The sequence below is a fragment of the Callithrix jacchus genome, chromosome 3, assembly GCF_049354715.1.
Source record: "Callithrix jacchus isolate 240 chromosome 3, calJac240_pri, whole genome shotgun sequence".
NCBI classification, from domain to species: domain Eukaryota; kingdom Metazoa; phylum Chordata; class Mammalia; order Primates; family Cebidae; genus Callithrix; species Callithrix jacchus.
The window spans coordinates 189,905,577-189,923,322 of NC_133504.1; the positions used below are offsets into that span (position 1 = coordinate 189,905,577).

At 58.0% G+C, this 17,746-nt stretch overlaps 1 protein-coding gene across 5 annotated transcripts in view; it reads right to left on the bottom strand.

The window, feature by feature from the left end:
• Nucleotides 1-5,878: 5,878 nt before the first annotated feature.
• HTT (huntingtin) overlaps nucleotides 5,879-17,746 on the bottom strand; it is a 163,081-nt gene continuing 151,213 nt past the window's right edge. For 4 of the 5 annotated variants that reach the window (XM_035292340.3, XM_078366024.1, XM_035292338.3 and 1 more), the window contains 7 exons: nucleotides 16,548-16,738; nucleotides 14,264-14,378; nucleotides 13,887-14,100; nucleotides 13,408-13,513; nucleotides 11,209-11,371; nucleotides 10,818-10,978; nucleotides 5,879-9,893 (listed from right to left, as the gene is read on the bottom strand). In XM_035292340.3, the coding sequence (XP_035148231.3) occupies nucleotides 9,680-9,893; nucleotides 10,818-10,978; nucleotides 11,209-11,371; nucleotides 13,408-13,513; nucleotides 13,887-14,100; nucleotides 14,264-14,378; nucleotides 16,548-16,738 (1,164 nt within the window). In that variant the 3' untranslated portion in view covers nucleotides 5,879-9,679. 5 annotated transcript variants of the gene reach the window in all.

Here is a 17,746-nt window from a genome sequence, read left to right on the forward strand (position 1 = left end):
GACAGGCAGGAATTTAGTTAAAAGCTTTTAAACGGGAAACGTCATTTTGATGTCACGTTTCCATAGCAACAGAGCAACTGCATAAGCTACAACAACAGAAACCTTTTAACTGAAAGCACAGGAATCAGGGCCGCACTGACGGGCCATCAATATCGCAGCTCGGGGCCAGGCCCAAACCCGGCGGCCGGCTCCCGGCCCTGCCTCCCACCGCCGCCCAGGCGATTGGCCCCCAGCTCAGTGCCGCCCCAGCTCACGCAGGCCAAGACAGGGACTCGGGTGGGACCAGGCCAGGAGAAAGGGGGCAAGAGGTGGGAGAAACAGAGGACAGGAGATGGGGAGGCTGAGGCTCCCAACGCTGGCTACTGGCCCGGCAGGGGTCCTAGGTATGGGACCCTCAAGCTCCCTCAGAGGGCCCCTGCCAGGCTGAACTGGGGCTGAGCCCTCATGAGAAGCCCACACCCCACCCTTTGCTCCTTTTGCTTCTCTTTCTTCACCCCCAGGTGCCCTGGGCCTCAGGTCTGTGGACACTGGAAGCCCAGGTTGGTCAGAGCCCAGCCCTGCCCAGAGTGGCAGACGCAGGGTACACAGACCCTGGCCTCTAGCACCGGCTGGCAGGGACAGCAGGGACAACAGAGGCGAGCTCTGTTTGAGTCACAGGAGGGAATCAGTCCAGCAAGCCCAGGGAAGGCCACAGGGGACTCCTAGGAAGAGCCACGGGTAGGGCAGGGCACAGCCTGGGTAGGCGGGGAGCTGATAGGCAGCCAGATTTGGCTCGGCATGCAGAGACAGCTCTTGAGGCCCGGGCTGCAGAGCAGGCCCTGTGGGGCTGAGGGACTGAGATGCCCCAGGCTGACCAGGGGTGGCAGCCTGCCAAGAGCCCCAGGTGCAGGGGAACAGGAGTGCGTGGCCTGGGGGCTCTGCCTGGAGAAGTGCTGCCCAAGGGCATCAGTGCCCAGAACGTAATAGGAGCAAGTCAGGCAGGGCTCCGTGGAGCCCATGGCACCTGTGCAGGATGGGCCATGCTGGGCATAGTGTTCCAGGCTGAATGCCACTGTGGTCAGCAGAGGGACAGTGGGCACCCACCTCCCCTCCTCAGTGAGAAGAGCAGCACGTCTGCCAGGGGCTCTTGGCCAGCAAGAGGGTCCCAACCTGGATAGGGGGGTGCGTGGAAGATAAAAGATGACAGACAGAAGCTATGCTTCGCCAACAACTCTATTGCGCTCAGGGTCTGATTATATATGTTATAAGTAGAGTTGCTTACATAAAACACAAAAGTCTCCTTACATCAAATAAGTATAATGGAATACTTAAGTCACAAGGTAAGTTACGCCCAGTTGTAAATACTTAACAATTGTAAATACTTAAGTTACAAGGTAAGTAAGTTACCCCCAGTTGTAAATACTTAACTCACAAGGTAAGTAAGTTACGCCCAGTTGTAAATACTTAACAATTGTAAATACTTAAGTCACAAGGTAAGTAAGTTACGCCCAGTTGTAAATGCTTAACAATTGTAAATAAGTCACAAGGTAAGTAAGTTACGCCCAGTAAATACTTAACAATTGTAAATACTTAAGTCACAAGGTAAGTTATGCCCAGTTGTAAATACTTAACAATTGTAAATAAATTAAGTCACAAGGTAAGTAAGTTACACCCAGTTGTAAATACTTTATTATTTTACAACTAATGTAGCAAGGATCCAAAAATGAACACAATGAAACAATAAACCACAAGGAGCCAAAAGTGGACACAATGCCTCCCATGTCCTCATATCCATAAAGTAATGTCTGTTAATTATTTTGAATAGCATAGTCCCTCTCTCGGTTCCTGCTTTCCCTCAGCTCGACTCCCCCCAACCGGGGATCTGTGTCCGGGCTCAAGCTCACCGTATGGCGAGGCCCATTTCCTAGGGGCCTCACACGGGAGCGATCCCCACACCTCAGGCCTGGACAACTGCAGGAGAATCTCAGGTGTGGGCTGCCCCAGGAAGGGAGCTGAGCCTGGAGTGGGGCAACACCTCAGCCTCTGCCCACTGCCCCTGTTGTTCCCTGAGGCACCTCAGAGGTCGGGTTGAGGCACTCAGGGGAAGGAAAGGGCAGGGGCATGGCAGGGGTGCCTGGCCCCACTGTGGGTGCCCAGCGTGGAGAGGCCTGTTTGGGGCTCCCTCTTGCCTGCAGGCAGGATAGGAAGTGTACTGGGAGGGCCCCAGGGATGTGTGAGGAACTTAGAGGGGGCTCTGTACCCCTATACCGGGCCCTTGTCAAGGCCTGGCCCTACCATCAGCCCCACGAGACTCGTCCAGCCCCTTCCTTCTGGGCCTCAGGAGACACCATCCCTACTGCCTAGCACTGTGCCAAGGTCAGCTCTCGGTGCTGGGGGCTGGCACAGACAGCTCCATGGAGTGGCTGCAGATGAAGGAGTGAGTAGATACCCACCTCCAGGGAGCCCCTGACTCCTCAGGAACAGGGTTTGGCCCGCTCCAGTGAGGCTGGGGACCTGTCTGAATGCCCTCTCCAGAGCCATGACTCCAGGCACAGAGGTGGGGCTGGCTCCCAGCATCTCTTGGCATCTCCCGGCACATGGCACATGGGGTAGGCAGAAAGGCATGGGGGCCCAGCAGTGTGTTCTGGGTCGCAGCTCTAGTGACTCAGCGTGGACCCTAGTCATGTCCTCCCTGCTAGCCTCCGTTTCCTCACCTCCACAACAGAGTAACAGGACCTGACTCTATCACCCAGCATGGCGAATGCTGGGGTGGTCATGGGGCCCCTACCTGACCCCTACGCCTTTCCACAAATCTGCCTTGGAGCTGCTGGGGGGACAGCGTCAGGCCTGCTCTCCTGGCTGAAGGGGCAGGTGCTGGGCAGTGGGCACCACCACCAGTGCTGGGGGCTCCCACCTGACAGCTCTAGAGGAGGCACCTACACTCCTGCGTGCCTGAGTTCCATTGGGCACAGGGAGGCAGAGCCCTGGCTGGCAGGGCTGCACCACCCTCCAGGCAGCATTTCCAGGGTAAAAGGCTCAACTCCAACCCTCTCTTCCCAGGCTCCATGCACACAGGAGGCCCTGGACAGGGCAAGCTCCATGGCCTTTTCTGAGGCACAGCCCTCACAGTGACCTCCAAGGACAGCAGATGGCAGCACCAGGCACCCAGCTGCCCCTGCCTGGAAGGGTCCCTGCATCTGTCCCCTGCTGGGGGGCAGGGATCGTACCTTGGCACTGCTGCATGGCCTGCTGTGACCCTCAATCGCTGCAGGGTCTCCTAGGGCCAGGGGCTGGCCACCCAGCAGCACCTGCGGGAGAAGGGATAAGTCAGGCCTCTGCAGGAGCTGTCCATGGTGGAGACCTGGGACACGGGCTGGGGCCCTGCTGTGCTTAGGCAAGGAGCATGCTCCCTAGGTCTCTCCCCCGCTAAATAATGAGGCAGGGCCCAACCAGACTCTCATCCCACTCAGCATTTCTGGGTGGCTTCTCTGCCCCACTTGCAGGGCATGGGGACTGACTAAGTGACCAAGGGTGGGGGCAGGAGGGCTCCCCAACACAGTAGACTACAGAAGAGGCGGGCATCCCATCAAGGGGCACCTTCCAGGAGCAGCAGTGGTGAGCACAGACTGTGCAGATGGGTGGGGATTTGGCAGCTGAGGAGCTTGGAGCTTGGACGAAGGCAGAGAAGCACATGGAGTCCTGGGCCCAAATCAGGGGGGACCCTGGGCAGACTGAGGAGCCTGGACTTCCCCAGAGCAACTGGGGTCAGGAGGGGAAGGATGTGGCCGGCACTGCCACCACTGGGGCAGGGTGGAAGGTGGGGTGGGTGGGCTGTCTGGGGGGCACAGGGGCCAGGAGCCACCTCAGGGCCAGCCTGTTCCAGCAGTTTTGGGGCCAGCTGCCTGCCCAAGCGCAGAGGGCAGGGGCCTGTGCACACAAGGGGAACCCAGACCCACAACTTTGTCCTCCACCTCCGAGGAGACCCTGACCCTGACCTGATGGCTCCATGGGGCCCACCCACGGCTCAGGACACATGGAGGCCTGGAGTAGGGTGGAGAGAGCCGGCCCCACCACAGGGACCCCAGAGGGTGTGGCTACAACAGGGCCAGGCCCTCTGGGTGGCGTAAGCCACCGGCCCAATGGACAGCCAGGCTGCTGGTGCTGCAGAGCCCAGGGGAACCTCAAGGGATGTCCACATGGTTTCCCAAAAGAAGTCTTGGTGACACCACAAGGTTGGGTCCACCTCTGTGCCCAGGGGCACTGTCACGGTGCTCATGGACCAGACTCATGGGCCCGCGGGGAATGCCTCTTTCCTCGGGCCCCACTGCAGGCTTCCCTGAGGGGTGCACCCCACACCACCGGCAGCAGGGCCTCCTCAGTCCTTGGCTGGCTGCCACCTCATGCGGAGGCAAGGCCCCTACCCAGTCCCTTCTATTGTGGCTCCACCCGGTACTCATCACGAGCTGGCTACTTTCCTCATCTGACTTCCGGCGCTCCACGCTCCGCACAGGGGAATTGACTTCCAGATCCTCTTTGGAAGAAAGCCAGTGCCAGCCAAAACTGAATACCACCGAAAGCACAGAGCACAGCCTTGCGAAGGGGCAGGAGGGATCCTCAGCTCTGCAGCCGCTCCTCGGGGGGCGGGGGGGGGCAGGGTGTGCTCTCCAATGAGGAAGAGGGAGGCTGTGCGAGGGTATCTCTGCCATGGTGCCAGGATCGCAAAGCCCACTCACGGGCTCACCACTCCTTCCCACTGGACCCGGCCCCTTTTCTTTCTGAAATTACCAGCCATGCCAGTGTGCTCAGTGTGCCAAGGGTCTGGCTGTCCACACTTGAACCAGGGAGAAGGCAGTGCTTCATTTCCCTGAGGCGACAAGGTCTCAGAGGCCATTGGGGGGCCCTGGAGCAATGTCATCTATGAGGAGACAGATTTAGGGAGCCCAGGTGGCATGCCCCACATCAAATGCTTTGAGCAACCAGGGAGAATTGTAACTGGCTGGGCCCATCCACATCCTTCTGGCCAAGTGCTCCCTATCCCTGCTCAGAGGAAGGAACCCCCGCATGTGCCTCAGAACAGGCAGCAGGAGCTGCCCCCTTGGCTGACTGGGCTCGTCTCTGCTGACATGCACAGCACAGCAGGGAAAGAATGGGGGGAGATGACCCCTGCCAATTAGCCAGAACCAGACAGGACCTCAGCATATTTGCTGAATGCCCTGCACCAGAGGAAGCCACGGGGCTTTCGTTCTTGCAGGTTGGTGGGTTAGACATTTGCATCCCAAGATGACTACACCACTGACCACCAAGGTTCCCCAGAGGCTCGGCCAGAGCTTAGAAGGAAGCATCCCCGCTGAGCTGAGCAGAGGCTTCTTCGAGTAGGTGCTGGTTCAGAAAGAAAAAACAAGCTAGAACAGATGTGGCTGGCCCTGAGAACACACAGCAGCCCAGGCCACACCAGAGGTGGGACACGCCAGCTGCACTGGGGAGTAGCTGGGTGCAGCTAGGCCAGGGACACAGGTGCCAATGACCAAGGAGGTGGAAGGGTGATGGGCCCTGGGAGAACACAGCTCACCTCTGTGCCGGGCCTGACGACCTGCTGCAGTGCCATGAGCCAAGTCCTGAGGCTCGTGTATGCGTTTAAGCTTTTGGTGTCACGTGACCACGAAGGCTCCGGCAGCTCTGCGTGCAGGACAGGAAGACCACCTGCACTGTGGTTTGTGAAGGCTCTAGCCAGGCCCAAGCCCTGGGGCCCCTTCCTCATCCCTGCTGGCAGCTGCCTGCGGGACAGGCCGGTGTCCGGTGTTAGCTGGTGGGACGGCTGCTGCCTGTTGGAGACTGTTTCCTAAGGCTCCAGCTCAGCAACGTCTAGGTCTCATGAAGCAAAGCAAGCCTGCACAGCAACTGGTTTAAACTTTTCCTTTAATTTGGATGTACAATGTTTGCAGCAGTTAAAAAAATTAAATATACATCTCTCATCAGTCCTTCCCTTTGCTCTCGGATGCAGTCAGGTCTGGGCGGGGCTCCGGGACTGGCCCATCACAGCCCTGCTAGCTCCAGGGGAGCTCATGCTCAGCTGACAGTCCCTCTGGCCACAGTGCAAAGCAGGGAGACCTGGACAGGAGGCCCCTTGGGTCAGCGCCCACCCTCCACAGGCAGGTCCCTGTTGGCATGATCCTCCAAGGCTGGCAGTCACCACCCAGATTGGAGCAGGAGACTCTGCTCCTGGAAATAACCGAGGGAAAGGTGTTCCTTCGACTGCACCAGAGCGCGGCAGCACCCGGGGGAAAAGTGGACCCCGGCCTTCCAGGTTGCCTTCTGCTGTCATACGGCGCTCTGGGGGCTCCGTCCTTCCCAGGACCAGGACCGGCGAGCGAGTATCCTCTTCTTGTCTGAGCCATCGCGAGCTCTCAAGGCCTTCTTTCCTCTCACTCCCACACATGGCCCCCTGGAGGACAGCTCCAGTCTACCCTGGCCAGCAACTATGGTCCCAGGTGCTCCCGGCAGAGCAGGGAAGGGAGGGAGGGAAGCCCGGTAAGGATGTCTGCTGGGAAGGATACTCACAGGTAGCAAGAGGAGGCTGACTCCACCCCCCAGACACACAGAACCAACGTCACTCTGCCCCGCAATGCGGGGAGATCCACCTGCCAGGTGGCCACGAACCGAGTTATTGCTGTTTACAATCCATTCAGAGCTCCGCGCGGGGCTCATCTCAGCTCCAAGAGGAGGAGCTGTTCACTGGCTCCGCGGGCTCTGAAACGACCCCCCCACGAAGGGAGGGCGGGGGTGTCCTTCAGGGCACGGGGCCTTCACAGATGCTACATTCTGGGTGTCTGGAGGGGTTTCAGCTTCACACCTTCCTCCTGAAAGGACACACATGCTGGCGGAAATGAGGGTAAACGGTAACAAAGGGCACTTGGCAGCTGGAAACGTCACCTACATAGACTTAGCCAGGCCCGCAGCGGAAGGGAGGCACATTTTGGGAAAGAAACACACTTCAGTGCATTGCCAAACAATTCTACCCTGGTTTCATTAAAATCTCTCCTGATATTACCAGCAGGAAAACAAAAGCAATCTCCCCACAGCCCACCACCCAAACTCGACAACCAAATTAATAACATTTTCAACAAAATGTGGATAATATGATTGGTGCTTGCCATAGACTCTTAGGAACGTGATAGTCTCCCTCGCTTCTGCATAGAGTTGATACAGAGACCATTTCCTCCAGTGGGATCCTAGTGAGCAATGAATGAGCCCTACTCTGACTGAGTCCCACGCCTGGATGTCCGTCACGCGGCTAACTTTACGTGGCAGGTCTCAGGAAAGTCAGTTTCCAGGAAGAACCGACACGGGCACTCTTAGAGGCCATGCATCTCTGTCTTGAGATGTGTGTATAAAATCATAGATATGTCTATATGCACGTGCACTGTACTTACACATGGGTATAGTCAATTTACTAGTGAGCTCATATTCGTCTCCGGAGCACACAGGCAGGTTGGGGGTGGGGGACACCTACTGCCAGAGCGGGGTGTTCTGAGCCCTTGCTAAGGACTGTTCTAGATCACAACATAAACAAGAGGAGGACAATTCAACTCCATGTTGAGCCCAGCAATATGCATTCTCAGGGGAATAGCTCCAAATTTTACATTCACAGTGTTATTTCTCACAAATGTAAACATCTATCCAGAAACAACATCTGGCTGGTGACACTTCTGTCTCAGAGCTGTTGACATTACCTGCAGCGGAGGCGTGTGGGGAGCAGCGACAGTTCTAAGAACTTTCCCCTCATTCCCAAACCTTCTAGCAGCCTTTCCAGAAAAAGCTAGGATGAAACAGGAGCCCCCAGCCAAGAAGGAAGAACGGCAACTTTCTTGTTATAATTCAGCGGCTTCCCTTCAGGACCTCCTCAAACACCGGGGCCCTTTCTACCACTCCTGCTGCTCTGCCATGAGCACGAGGTGGTCCTAGCCGGGGGAGGCCTCTGCTGGGAGCTGGTGGGAAAAGTCTCATAGAGGCCTCACAGAGGAGGGGCTCGCTGTTGGCCCCCCTCATGTATGTGGGCAGCACGCAAGCCCGCATCTCAGCTGCTGTCCAGTTGCCACAGAGGACAGGGACAGGTGGAAGTTTGGGGGTCGCAAGGCAGCACCTGCAGAGACTCTGGAAAACAATTCCAACATTTCCTCCACTTACCATATTCAATACCCAAAACTTCGATGGGCACGACCAAACCAAGCCACGAGACAGTCGTCTACCTTGCCTGGCTCGCCTCTGGGGCTGAGGAAGCAGAGCCCCTGGCCCGTCTCACAGCCAAACGGCAAGCAGAGCTGCCATATCCCGTCCCTACGTTGCTGGCGCCCAGCTGTCCAAGGTGCACTTGCACTTTAACGGCTGGGCTCCTCTGGGCCTGTAGACAGAGGGCTGGTCCAGGGACCTGGCCTGGGGACAGGAGTGGTGGCTCTGACTGCATCGTGGAGTGGTCTCCAGTGAGCACAGATCTGCCCTCTCCTGACTAAAAGGGGGCCCAGCACAAGATGTCAGCTGAAACAGGGCAGAAGGGCTGCCAGGTTCTGTCACTAACAGTGCCAAGACGCCAAGCTTTGCTCTTGACCAAGAGGGGCTCAGACAAAACATAGCTGAGTGACACTCTTGGAGCATGCGTCCCCGGAGTGGCAGACCCCACCCCAGGGCTAGCAAGGAACAAGAGTGGGAGGCCCATGTCTCCAGACACAGCGGAGGCTGCTCACAGCCAGGGAGGGCTGGCCTTGTCAGCCGAGTGACAGAGAGGCTGCTGTCCCTCACTGGTAGGTGGAGAATTCAGTCATCTGTGCCCAGGGAGGAGGGGCTCCAGGCACGCATGCCCCTAGGACAGTGGAGCCTGTCCTCAGTCCTGCTGTGGCCACCTGCACAAGAATGCCTCTCTACATCCCAGTCACCTGTGAATGCATAAACGGGAATGTGTACAACGGAAATGTCAGCAGGTGCTCAGGAGGGCTATGCCAGTGGCTACAGGAGAGGGAGCATGGCCAAGGGGCCCTGCCCACCTCCACGGACATTGTCGCATGCAGCACAGGCTTGCAGTTCACATACTTTACACGGGCATAGAAAGAGTTACGTTAAAATTAATCTCTTTACTGATATAATTGAATTTTAAATCCTGAGAAGAAAGAAGGGAGAAGGGCGCTGGGTGTCTAACGCCCCCAGCCAGTGGCCCAGCACACGCATGGCATCTGTGCACCCAGACACCGGGCATGACATGCACACCCCGGCTGGGAGACACAGGCCAGTGTTCCCAGAGCCTGCTTGTGGCTCCTTCTACTGCAGGACAGCAGGGGGGCCAACAGCCAGCCTGCAGGACGCAGGGACCTCGGCCCAGATGCAAGAGCAGCTGCGACCTGGTACCAACTAACAGGTGACTGTCAGGAGAAAGGACACCATCTGGTCACCTGCGGGGCGTGCAGCACAGCCGCTCCTGCACTCTGGAAGGCCTTAGGCTCAGCGCCCCCAGGACTGCAGACACTCCCTGCCTGGCCACTATGCCACCAAGAGCACTTCTGCCACGTGGCAGAGGCACCAGCATTGCCTGGCCGCCCGCGGCATGTGTGGAAGCCCACAGGGACCGAGCCAGCCCGGTGGAGGCAGGGTACAGGGCGCAGACTTCCAGAAGTTCCACTCCCAGCTGCCACCTCAGTCTCTCCCACCACGGCGCTCAGCAGGTGGAGACCTTATGGACATTTCGCAAACAAGTCAGCAGCCGGTGGTATGGGCTTCCTGGAGCTGCAACCATCTCAAACACAGACTGGAAGGCCCTGCGGTCGAGCTCCTCCTCTATCTGGTGTCTGTAAAAGTCTGTGGCGACCAGGCAGAAGAGGTTCACGTCCACCTGCTCCAGCTTGCCCATCCTGCTGATGACGTGTGGGAGGCTGGGGCAGGAGTTAAGGGAAAAGGCTGGCAAGTGAGGGAATGCTGCCTCCCTGTCCTCACCTGGGGTCCTCTCCTGGAATAGCCTGCAGCGGGGCCCGGGAGCTGCAGGGCGAGCAGAGCCCCAGAAGGGCCACCTGGACGGCTCCAACCGCAGCATCACCTCCACCTCCATTCCTGCAACCCTTGGCTGGCTGAGCACCCTGCTGGAAGGCCAGCTAGACGGCCAGCAGGGCGGAGGTGAGCTGGGCAGAGCTGGCCAAGGAAGCAGGAGCCCTGAGGGCAGGCACCCACTTGGCAGCACTCACCTGGCCTGGCTCCTGTGAAGTGCTGGTGGCCAGTGCTCCCGTTGGCCCCCGCTAGCCCTGCTCCAGTGCAGGGAGGGCAGAGCCATGCCAGGCACACTAGGCGAGAATGTGCTGTCAGCACCAGGACAACCGTGCAGCTTGGAGGCTCTTGTGATCTGTTTTGGGGGAGGGCTGTGGAAAGGGAGACTCCTGGCAGCCAGCATCTGGGGGTGGGAACTGGATCTTTACTGAAGCCTTTCCCCGAGAGGGCGATTGAGGCACAATGACCAAAGCTAATGAGAAGCAGTGTCAGGAGAAGCCCAGCCACACAGAGCCGGTGAGTGGGCGGGACGTCTAGAGACCGCTGCCCTCCCTTGCTGCCCTCACCCCGGCCCTCCACAGAAGGGCCCCTCAGCTGCGATCCGCCATACACCAGCCCCTCTGAGAGGTCCTGGTCAGCAAAGGTCTGGATGTTCTCCTCTCTGTACCCGTTAGCATTTTACTCCCTTGGGGCTGAGGGCCTGTCACCTTGGCATATGTGGGGTTTTTGCAAAGGTTAGGTTTCAAAACTGTCATGAAACACGAGCCTCAGTGTTGATGAGGGAAATGGGGCCAGCACCAGGGACCCAGAGAGGATACATCGCTGCAACCCATGGGCTGGTGGACGCGCTGACAAAGAAGCAGGAGAGGCTCCACATGGCCATGGCAACTGGGGTCCTCTGCGTGAAGTTGGAGAGGGACAGCATGACCCAGTCGCGGACCATGGACGACTGCCCAGTGCTGTGCAGAGTCTGAAACACCTGCAAGGAGTGAGCGGGTGCCTGAGTGTCAGGATGGGCGGCGGGGGGAGCTGAGGGAGTGGGGGTGGGAAGCACCTGCTGTGCCTGGGCAGTGGGGCTGGGGTTGGGCCAGAGGCATCGCCCCTTTAAAAGGGATGAGCTGGGCCCTAACGGCGAATCTGCTGGGAGGTCGGGCGACGCCACCTCGGGCTTCCCCATTCCATCCCCACAGCACAGGCAGACCGCCTCACCTTGTACACCACGGTGGCCATGAACTGGGGGTATGGCTGCTGGTTAGACAGAAACTCCCCGATGACTTTGTTCATGATGTCCTGGGGTGGGAAGAAGTCATCTAGAAACTGGGGCAGGATCCTCGCCACCACTCTGGCTTCACAGGGAAAGCCTTTCCTGATCCTGTGGGAGGGACACGGGTCAGAGCCTGGCGCCAGCTCTCACAGCTGCCCAACCTGCCTTCGGGGGGCCTGGCTCTAATACTGGGCAAAATGCTGATGTGAAATCAGGACTGGGAGGTACCCTTGGCCATGAGGGACCTTCCAAGTGGGGTCAGAGGCTAAGCAACCAGAGTATGAATTTTGAGACTAAACACTCAAAACCCCAGCTCTTCCTCTGTCCAGCTCGTGTGGGGCAGCGGGGAAGACGTCACAAAGAGACTTTAAAAACCGTAACTGAAGAACCCGTCCTCACAGTGCTTTTGTTGCTTTCCGTATCTGAATGCTCCAGAGACTGCCACGTGCTCTGACACCTTGCAGCCCTGCTGTCAACCAGGACGCGTTCCTTGTTAGCAAACCTGGACCCCATCTGTGCTCTCGCTGCTTCTCCCCTTAGCAGATCCTAAAACCTGCCCCTTTAGCAGTATCCTGTCCAGTGCTGAAAAGCAACCATCATGTTCCCGTCCCATCGGTGCACACGTGCCAGCGTGTGTAAGTAAGACGCATGGACAGTGGCCCAGAACTACACTGCACTTCTTCATGGGGGCTCCTGGCTGCAGCCACTCTGAGGATACTGCTCCACAGACAGTGATCTGTGGTCAACTCTGAGGTGCCTCCCTGCAGCGTCTGGAGAGCAGTCAAGCAGACGGCATGCGCCACACTCTGAGGATACTGCTCCACAGACAGTGATCTGTGGTCAACTCCGAGGTGCCTCCCTGCAGCGTCTGGAGAGCAGTCAAGCAGACGGCATGCGCCACACTCTCTGGAGCACTCACCGCCTGGCACTGGACCCACTAGACTGCAAGCCCCGTGAAAATCAGGACTGGTCATGACGCCTCCCTGTGCCATCTGCCGGCCGCAGTGGTGCTCAGTGAGCACGTGGGGACTGAAGCATTTTTAAATAGACACGGAGGCCAGGAGCAGTGGCTCAGGCCTGTAATCCCAGCACTTCGGGAGGCTGAGGTGGGTGGATCACTTGAGGTCAGGAGTTCGAGATCAGCCTGGCCAACATGGTGAAACCCCATCTCTGCTAAAAATATAAAAATTAGCTGGGCATGGTGGTGGGCAGCTGTAATCCCAGCTACCCGGGAGGCTGAGGCAGAAGAATCAGTTGAACTTGGGAGGTGGAGGTTACAGGGGGCTGAAATCACACCACTGCACTCCCTGGGTGACAAGAGCGAAACTCCATCTCAAAAAAAAAAAAAAAAAAAATCCACATGGAAACATGGCTGACCAGAATATCTCATCTGGTCAAAGAATGCAGAGACGTCCACTTGAGTATGCTCTTGAGAAGAAAGCCAAATGGCTCCCCAGTGGCCACCTCAATTGGAAATCACAGGCAAGGCAGTGCAACAAGGCCCCAGATCCGCCAGGGGACCAGGACAGGTCTGAGAGCAAATCGGGGGGCCTTGTCCTTCAGAAAAAGCCCTAAAAGCTCCTAGCCCATTTCCAGAGCAGGCGAGCAAAGCCAATTCTAAACGCAAATGCACACGCAGCAGGGGGCAGGGAGGCAAAGCCACCGACCACTTGGCTCTCAGACGTGTTCATTCCACCTTCATTCTCCTGCCGCTGCCCCTCACACTGCTCACAGGCACCATGGACCCCTCCCATGGCCCCATGGGCTTCCCTCTCACGACATGCAGCCAGGCTGAGCCAGCTCCTCATCTCTGCACAGGCTTCTGTCCCGCCCTCCCAGAGGCTGGTCATTCCTGCCCCCTGCCACACCGCCTAACTGCCAGGCACTGTCCCCGAGCCCTCAGGAGAGATGGGCAGGCCCTGGGACAACCTGGGAATTGGTCAACATTACACCTGAGTGCTGGGGTCCAAGGACCACCAGCTCGCCAGTGAAACCCTGAGCCAAGGTAGAGCACGGTCAGGCTGTGTTCAGGAATTGCTGGCAGGACCCCAGCAACAGGGTCAGGAGATCAGTAGACATACACACAAAAGCACAGCTTCAGGCCTAGGGAAGCAAACGGCTGAGGATGGGGCTTCGTTTCTTACCTATCGAAAAGAACAGATACCCTTTCCATAGCAACAATCACTGACTCGCTGTCTGGGGCTGCAGGATTAGGGTCTGAGGTTCTACCAGGACTGATCTTCTCCTTTCCTGTAACAAAAGTGTTCGGTATGAGCTGATACCATCCAGACAACGCAGCGGGCTCTGTAGACAGTGCTCTGAACACAGAAGTCCAAGTCCCTGGAGAAGAGCTGAAAGCCCATGATGTGAGCCCCTCGAAAGCCCAGGACCCAGCCCAGCTCAGCCACACGGGATGAGTGACCGGAGGGGTGGCCAACGCTGAGCAGGTATTCCTGCCTGGGCTCCAGAGCCTCTTCTGCAAGGTGATGGGGCTGGCTTAGGGCAACAGCAGAGGTGCCAAATCAGAGGGCGCTTGGTCTAGGCCCCTTGAGTGAGCATGCTCCTTCCCGTCTCCCTTGAACAGGACTTGGGCTGGCCTTGCGGGCACTATGTCCACGCTCACCTGTGTACATGCAGGTGAGCATCAGGCCCAGGGCCGCCATAGCCCGATGGGGGCTATGCACGTTCACTCTGTCCACACTCAGCTTGACCAGGGATTCTGCATCCAGGCGGGAGAGCTGCTCAGAGAGCAGGAGGCGCTCCAGGCCTCGGAGGGCACAGTGGTAAATGATGGAGGGGGTGGACTCCTCACTTCCGGACAGCATCACCCCACACATCTGCACAGGGCAAAAGGCTTCCGTGTCAAAGAATCACTGCACGGTCTCAGGTGCTCATGCCTCCTCCCCCCAAGTCACAATGGCCCACTGCCACAATCCTGCAAGGAAAACAGAAGGGAGCCCACTCCCTGTGTGCAGAGAAAGACAGCTAGGACCCACTCACCTGTATTATTGACGCTGAAAATTCTGGCCCTACGTCCAGAGGATAGTTCTCAATCAGGTAAAACGCAGTGGCACACATGACCAGTACGTGCTGTTGGCTGTGAGTGTTCACGCAGCTGAAAGCGGGAGACAGGCTCAGCCACTCCTAGCCATCGTGGAGAGGGCCCCGCGACATGCCTGGCCCCACATGGGAGTACAGAGCTGTGGGCCAGGCTGGCTCCTGGGAGCACCCACCCTGCATGGCTCCCCGGGCCCCTGCAAGCAGGCCTGACCCTTCAGCCTCTGCCGGACCAACCACTCTCTGGGTGGCTGAGCCCGTCTACCACCCCTGATGCCTTGCCCTCTCAGCCTGGCCCACCATCCCCTGTGGACACCACACACGTCCTCTTGTCCCTCAAAGAGGCCTTGGATTCGCACACCCTTGGCCAGTCCGTCTACTTCCTGAGTGCCCATGCTTTTCCCTTGTGGCACATGCCACCATGATGTGCTGCCTGTGTGATCCCCATCAGTGCCTGCTTTTCCCACAGCACAGCAGGAACCCGGCAGCCAGGGACTGAATGAGTGGCCACTGTGAACAGAGGAACCAACATGATGCCCCTCCTCCCACAGAAACGGGCCCAGTGATGCTTACATCCGTCACCACCTGGTCCACCTTGAAGGCACGTGACACAGCCCCTCTGTCCATGGTGCTGAGGCCAGCCCTAGGTGCCATCTCCACCTGGATGCCACAGGCTCTCTGCATCCCAGACACAACTCCTGGGCCATCTCAACCCTCCTTCCCTGAGTCCCCCGTGCCCACAGCACCAAGAGCCAGAGAACAGCCCCAGATGTCAGCACAGCCAGGGCTTCTGCCTACATCTGGGGCCCGTTCTGGGCTGCCCCCACAAAATCATGTTGCTAACCAACATATGTGCCTGATTTGCAGACCTGTGTCCCATGTGACCTGGCCTTGTGCCAGGCTCCAGGGATGCAGAGATGGGTGCCAGCTGTCTGTCTGTCCTGCCGGCACAGCACCCACTGCCCAGCAAGGATGACAGGTGAGAAGGGCCACCCAACAGGCTTCTGCCACTCTGGCCCGGATGAGCACTGTCCCTGCTCCAGCATGTCTCAAGCTCTGCTGATGGCCACTGGCACATGCCCTGGCTCACACCTCCCTCCTGTCTCAACTGTGCCCACCAAGACCTTCCTGTCTCACTCCAGGTCTGCCATTCAACTCTGACCCAGCCCCCATCTCCTGCCCACTTGTCGAAGGGGATCACTGGCTGTTCCTCCCAGCCGCCTTCCCATCTTCCCCCATGTGGGTGGCTGCTGCAATTCCACCTCCCTCTAAAGACAGCTCCTTGTGCAGGAACCTATGACTCAGAGAGACTGGTCACATCTCCGCTACAAGCCTTTGCGACTTCTGGAGCGAGAGGGCGGGACGGGGTGTCACAGAGCCCTCTGGACTTGTGGGACATTGTTGGGAAGAGCTTGTCTTGCTCTCTAAGGGGTTGTGCCACCAGCCGCGCTCTGTCAAGGACACATCTGTCCAGAACCTGCCATACAGCAGCTTTAAGATAAGGTGAGGTCGGGGCCAGGCACAGTGACTCATGCGTATAATCCTAGCACTTTGGGAGGCCAAGGTGGGCAGATCACAAGGTCAGGAGATGGAGACCAGCCTGGCCAACATGGTGAAATCCCATCTCTACTAAAATACAAAAAATTAGCCAGGTTGTGGTAGCACACGCCTGTAGTCCCAGCTACTCGGGAGACTGAGGCAGGAGAATCGCTTGAACCTGGGAGGCGGAGGTTGCAGTGAGCCAAGATTGCACCACTGCACTCCAGCCTGGGACACAGAGTGAGACTCCATCTCGAAAACAAAAGATAAGGTGAAGTTGGAATCACCGTGGAAATAAGAGGGAGGTGAGGTGCTGGGCCAGGGCAGGGAAGGAGCAGAGAGGAGGCTGGGCCTGGGCAATGAGAATAGGCTTCTGGGAGCAGGGAACAAGTGCCACTGCTGGTCTCACAAGCAGACTCGGGAACAGACACATGGGGGAGTGTGCTAAGTGCCGCGTGACACAGCAGCAGAGGTGGGAGCTCCAGCTAGCTGGGGGTGCCCAAGGAAGCCTCCAGGATGCACCTGTGCCCTTGTGACTCACTGACCTCGGCTATGGTGCCCGCCTGGGTTCCCACTGACGCCTGTCTGCCATCTGGCCGGGGCCTGGGCATTTGGAGAGGTGTGACACTGCTGCCTTCACAGCTCACTCCGAGACCCCCGCCCTACCCCCAGCCAGGCTCCCACTCACTGGGCGAGTCCCTTGAGGCTGGAGAGGAGATAGTCGCTGATGACCGGGATGAGCTGCTTGGCAGTGTCGTCCAGCAGGTCGCACTCCAGCACATAGAGGATGCCGTGCAGTGCTCCGACCCTGCTGGGCAGGTGGCTGCTCCTGAGCGTGCTCTCCAGCAAGCGGCTGACGGGCTCCGCCACAGCCTTGTCCTAGGCACACACAGACAAAGGCTGCCGCACGCCACCAGAGCTCACGTCCCAGTGGCTCCTCCCCACAGCCAGGGGGTAGGTGTGACGGGTGCTGCCCTCAGGCTAAGGAGTGCAGAGGCAGGCCCGAGACTGCATCCTGAGGGAGGCTTCCTGCAACGCTGGCCCCTGGCTGGTGCCGGGACGGTGCCCACCACCCTCACTGAGGAGGGGCTCCCTGTGCTCAGCTGCTTGTGAGGGCAACAGGGTTTATGCTGAGAACCTGCCTTCCCTTCCCTCTATGAGTCCAGAGTCTGGGCACGAGCCAGGCAGAGGGTGCCCATGTGTCCAGCCCCCAGTCAAAACCCTGGCACCGAGTCTCTAGTGGACTTCCCTGGTGATGACACCGCATACGCGTTGTCACAGCTCACTGCGGGGGGAGTTAAGTGCATCCTGTGCAACCCCACTGGGAGAAGATTCTGGAAGCTCGAGCCTGGTTTCCTCCAGATATCAACCCATGGCCTCTGCCCTTGGTGATTTTGATCTGTGTACTTCTGTAATAAATCTTAGCAAAACCTGGGGGCAGTCTCAGGGATCCCTGATACCAGTTTACGCTAACTTTGACCAAAATGGCCTTAATTTCACTTAGTATTCCAAACCTAACGGGTTAAGTGTAGACCTAAACACTCGGCCCACGTGCTTCACCTCCAGTCCACTCTTTAACAGTGAGGAGTCCCTGCAGAAGTCAGCAAGGAATGATGCCCTCCTTCAGCCCAAGACTAAGGGACACAGAATTCCCATGGAGCGCTGGATGGTCAGGTGGCCTCTTGCTCTTACAGAACGGGATGAGGTTCTTGGCAGTGGCAGGAGCCTCTCCATGGGGGAAATGACCAGAAGACACAGAAGCTACTCCCACCCAAGAATGAAGACTGAGGGAGGAGGCTGTTCTCCCACCCACCCCAGGAATGAAGACTGAGGGAGGAGGCTGTTCTTTGTCAACCACTTCCTTGGGCCCCCACCTCACCCTATGCT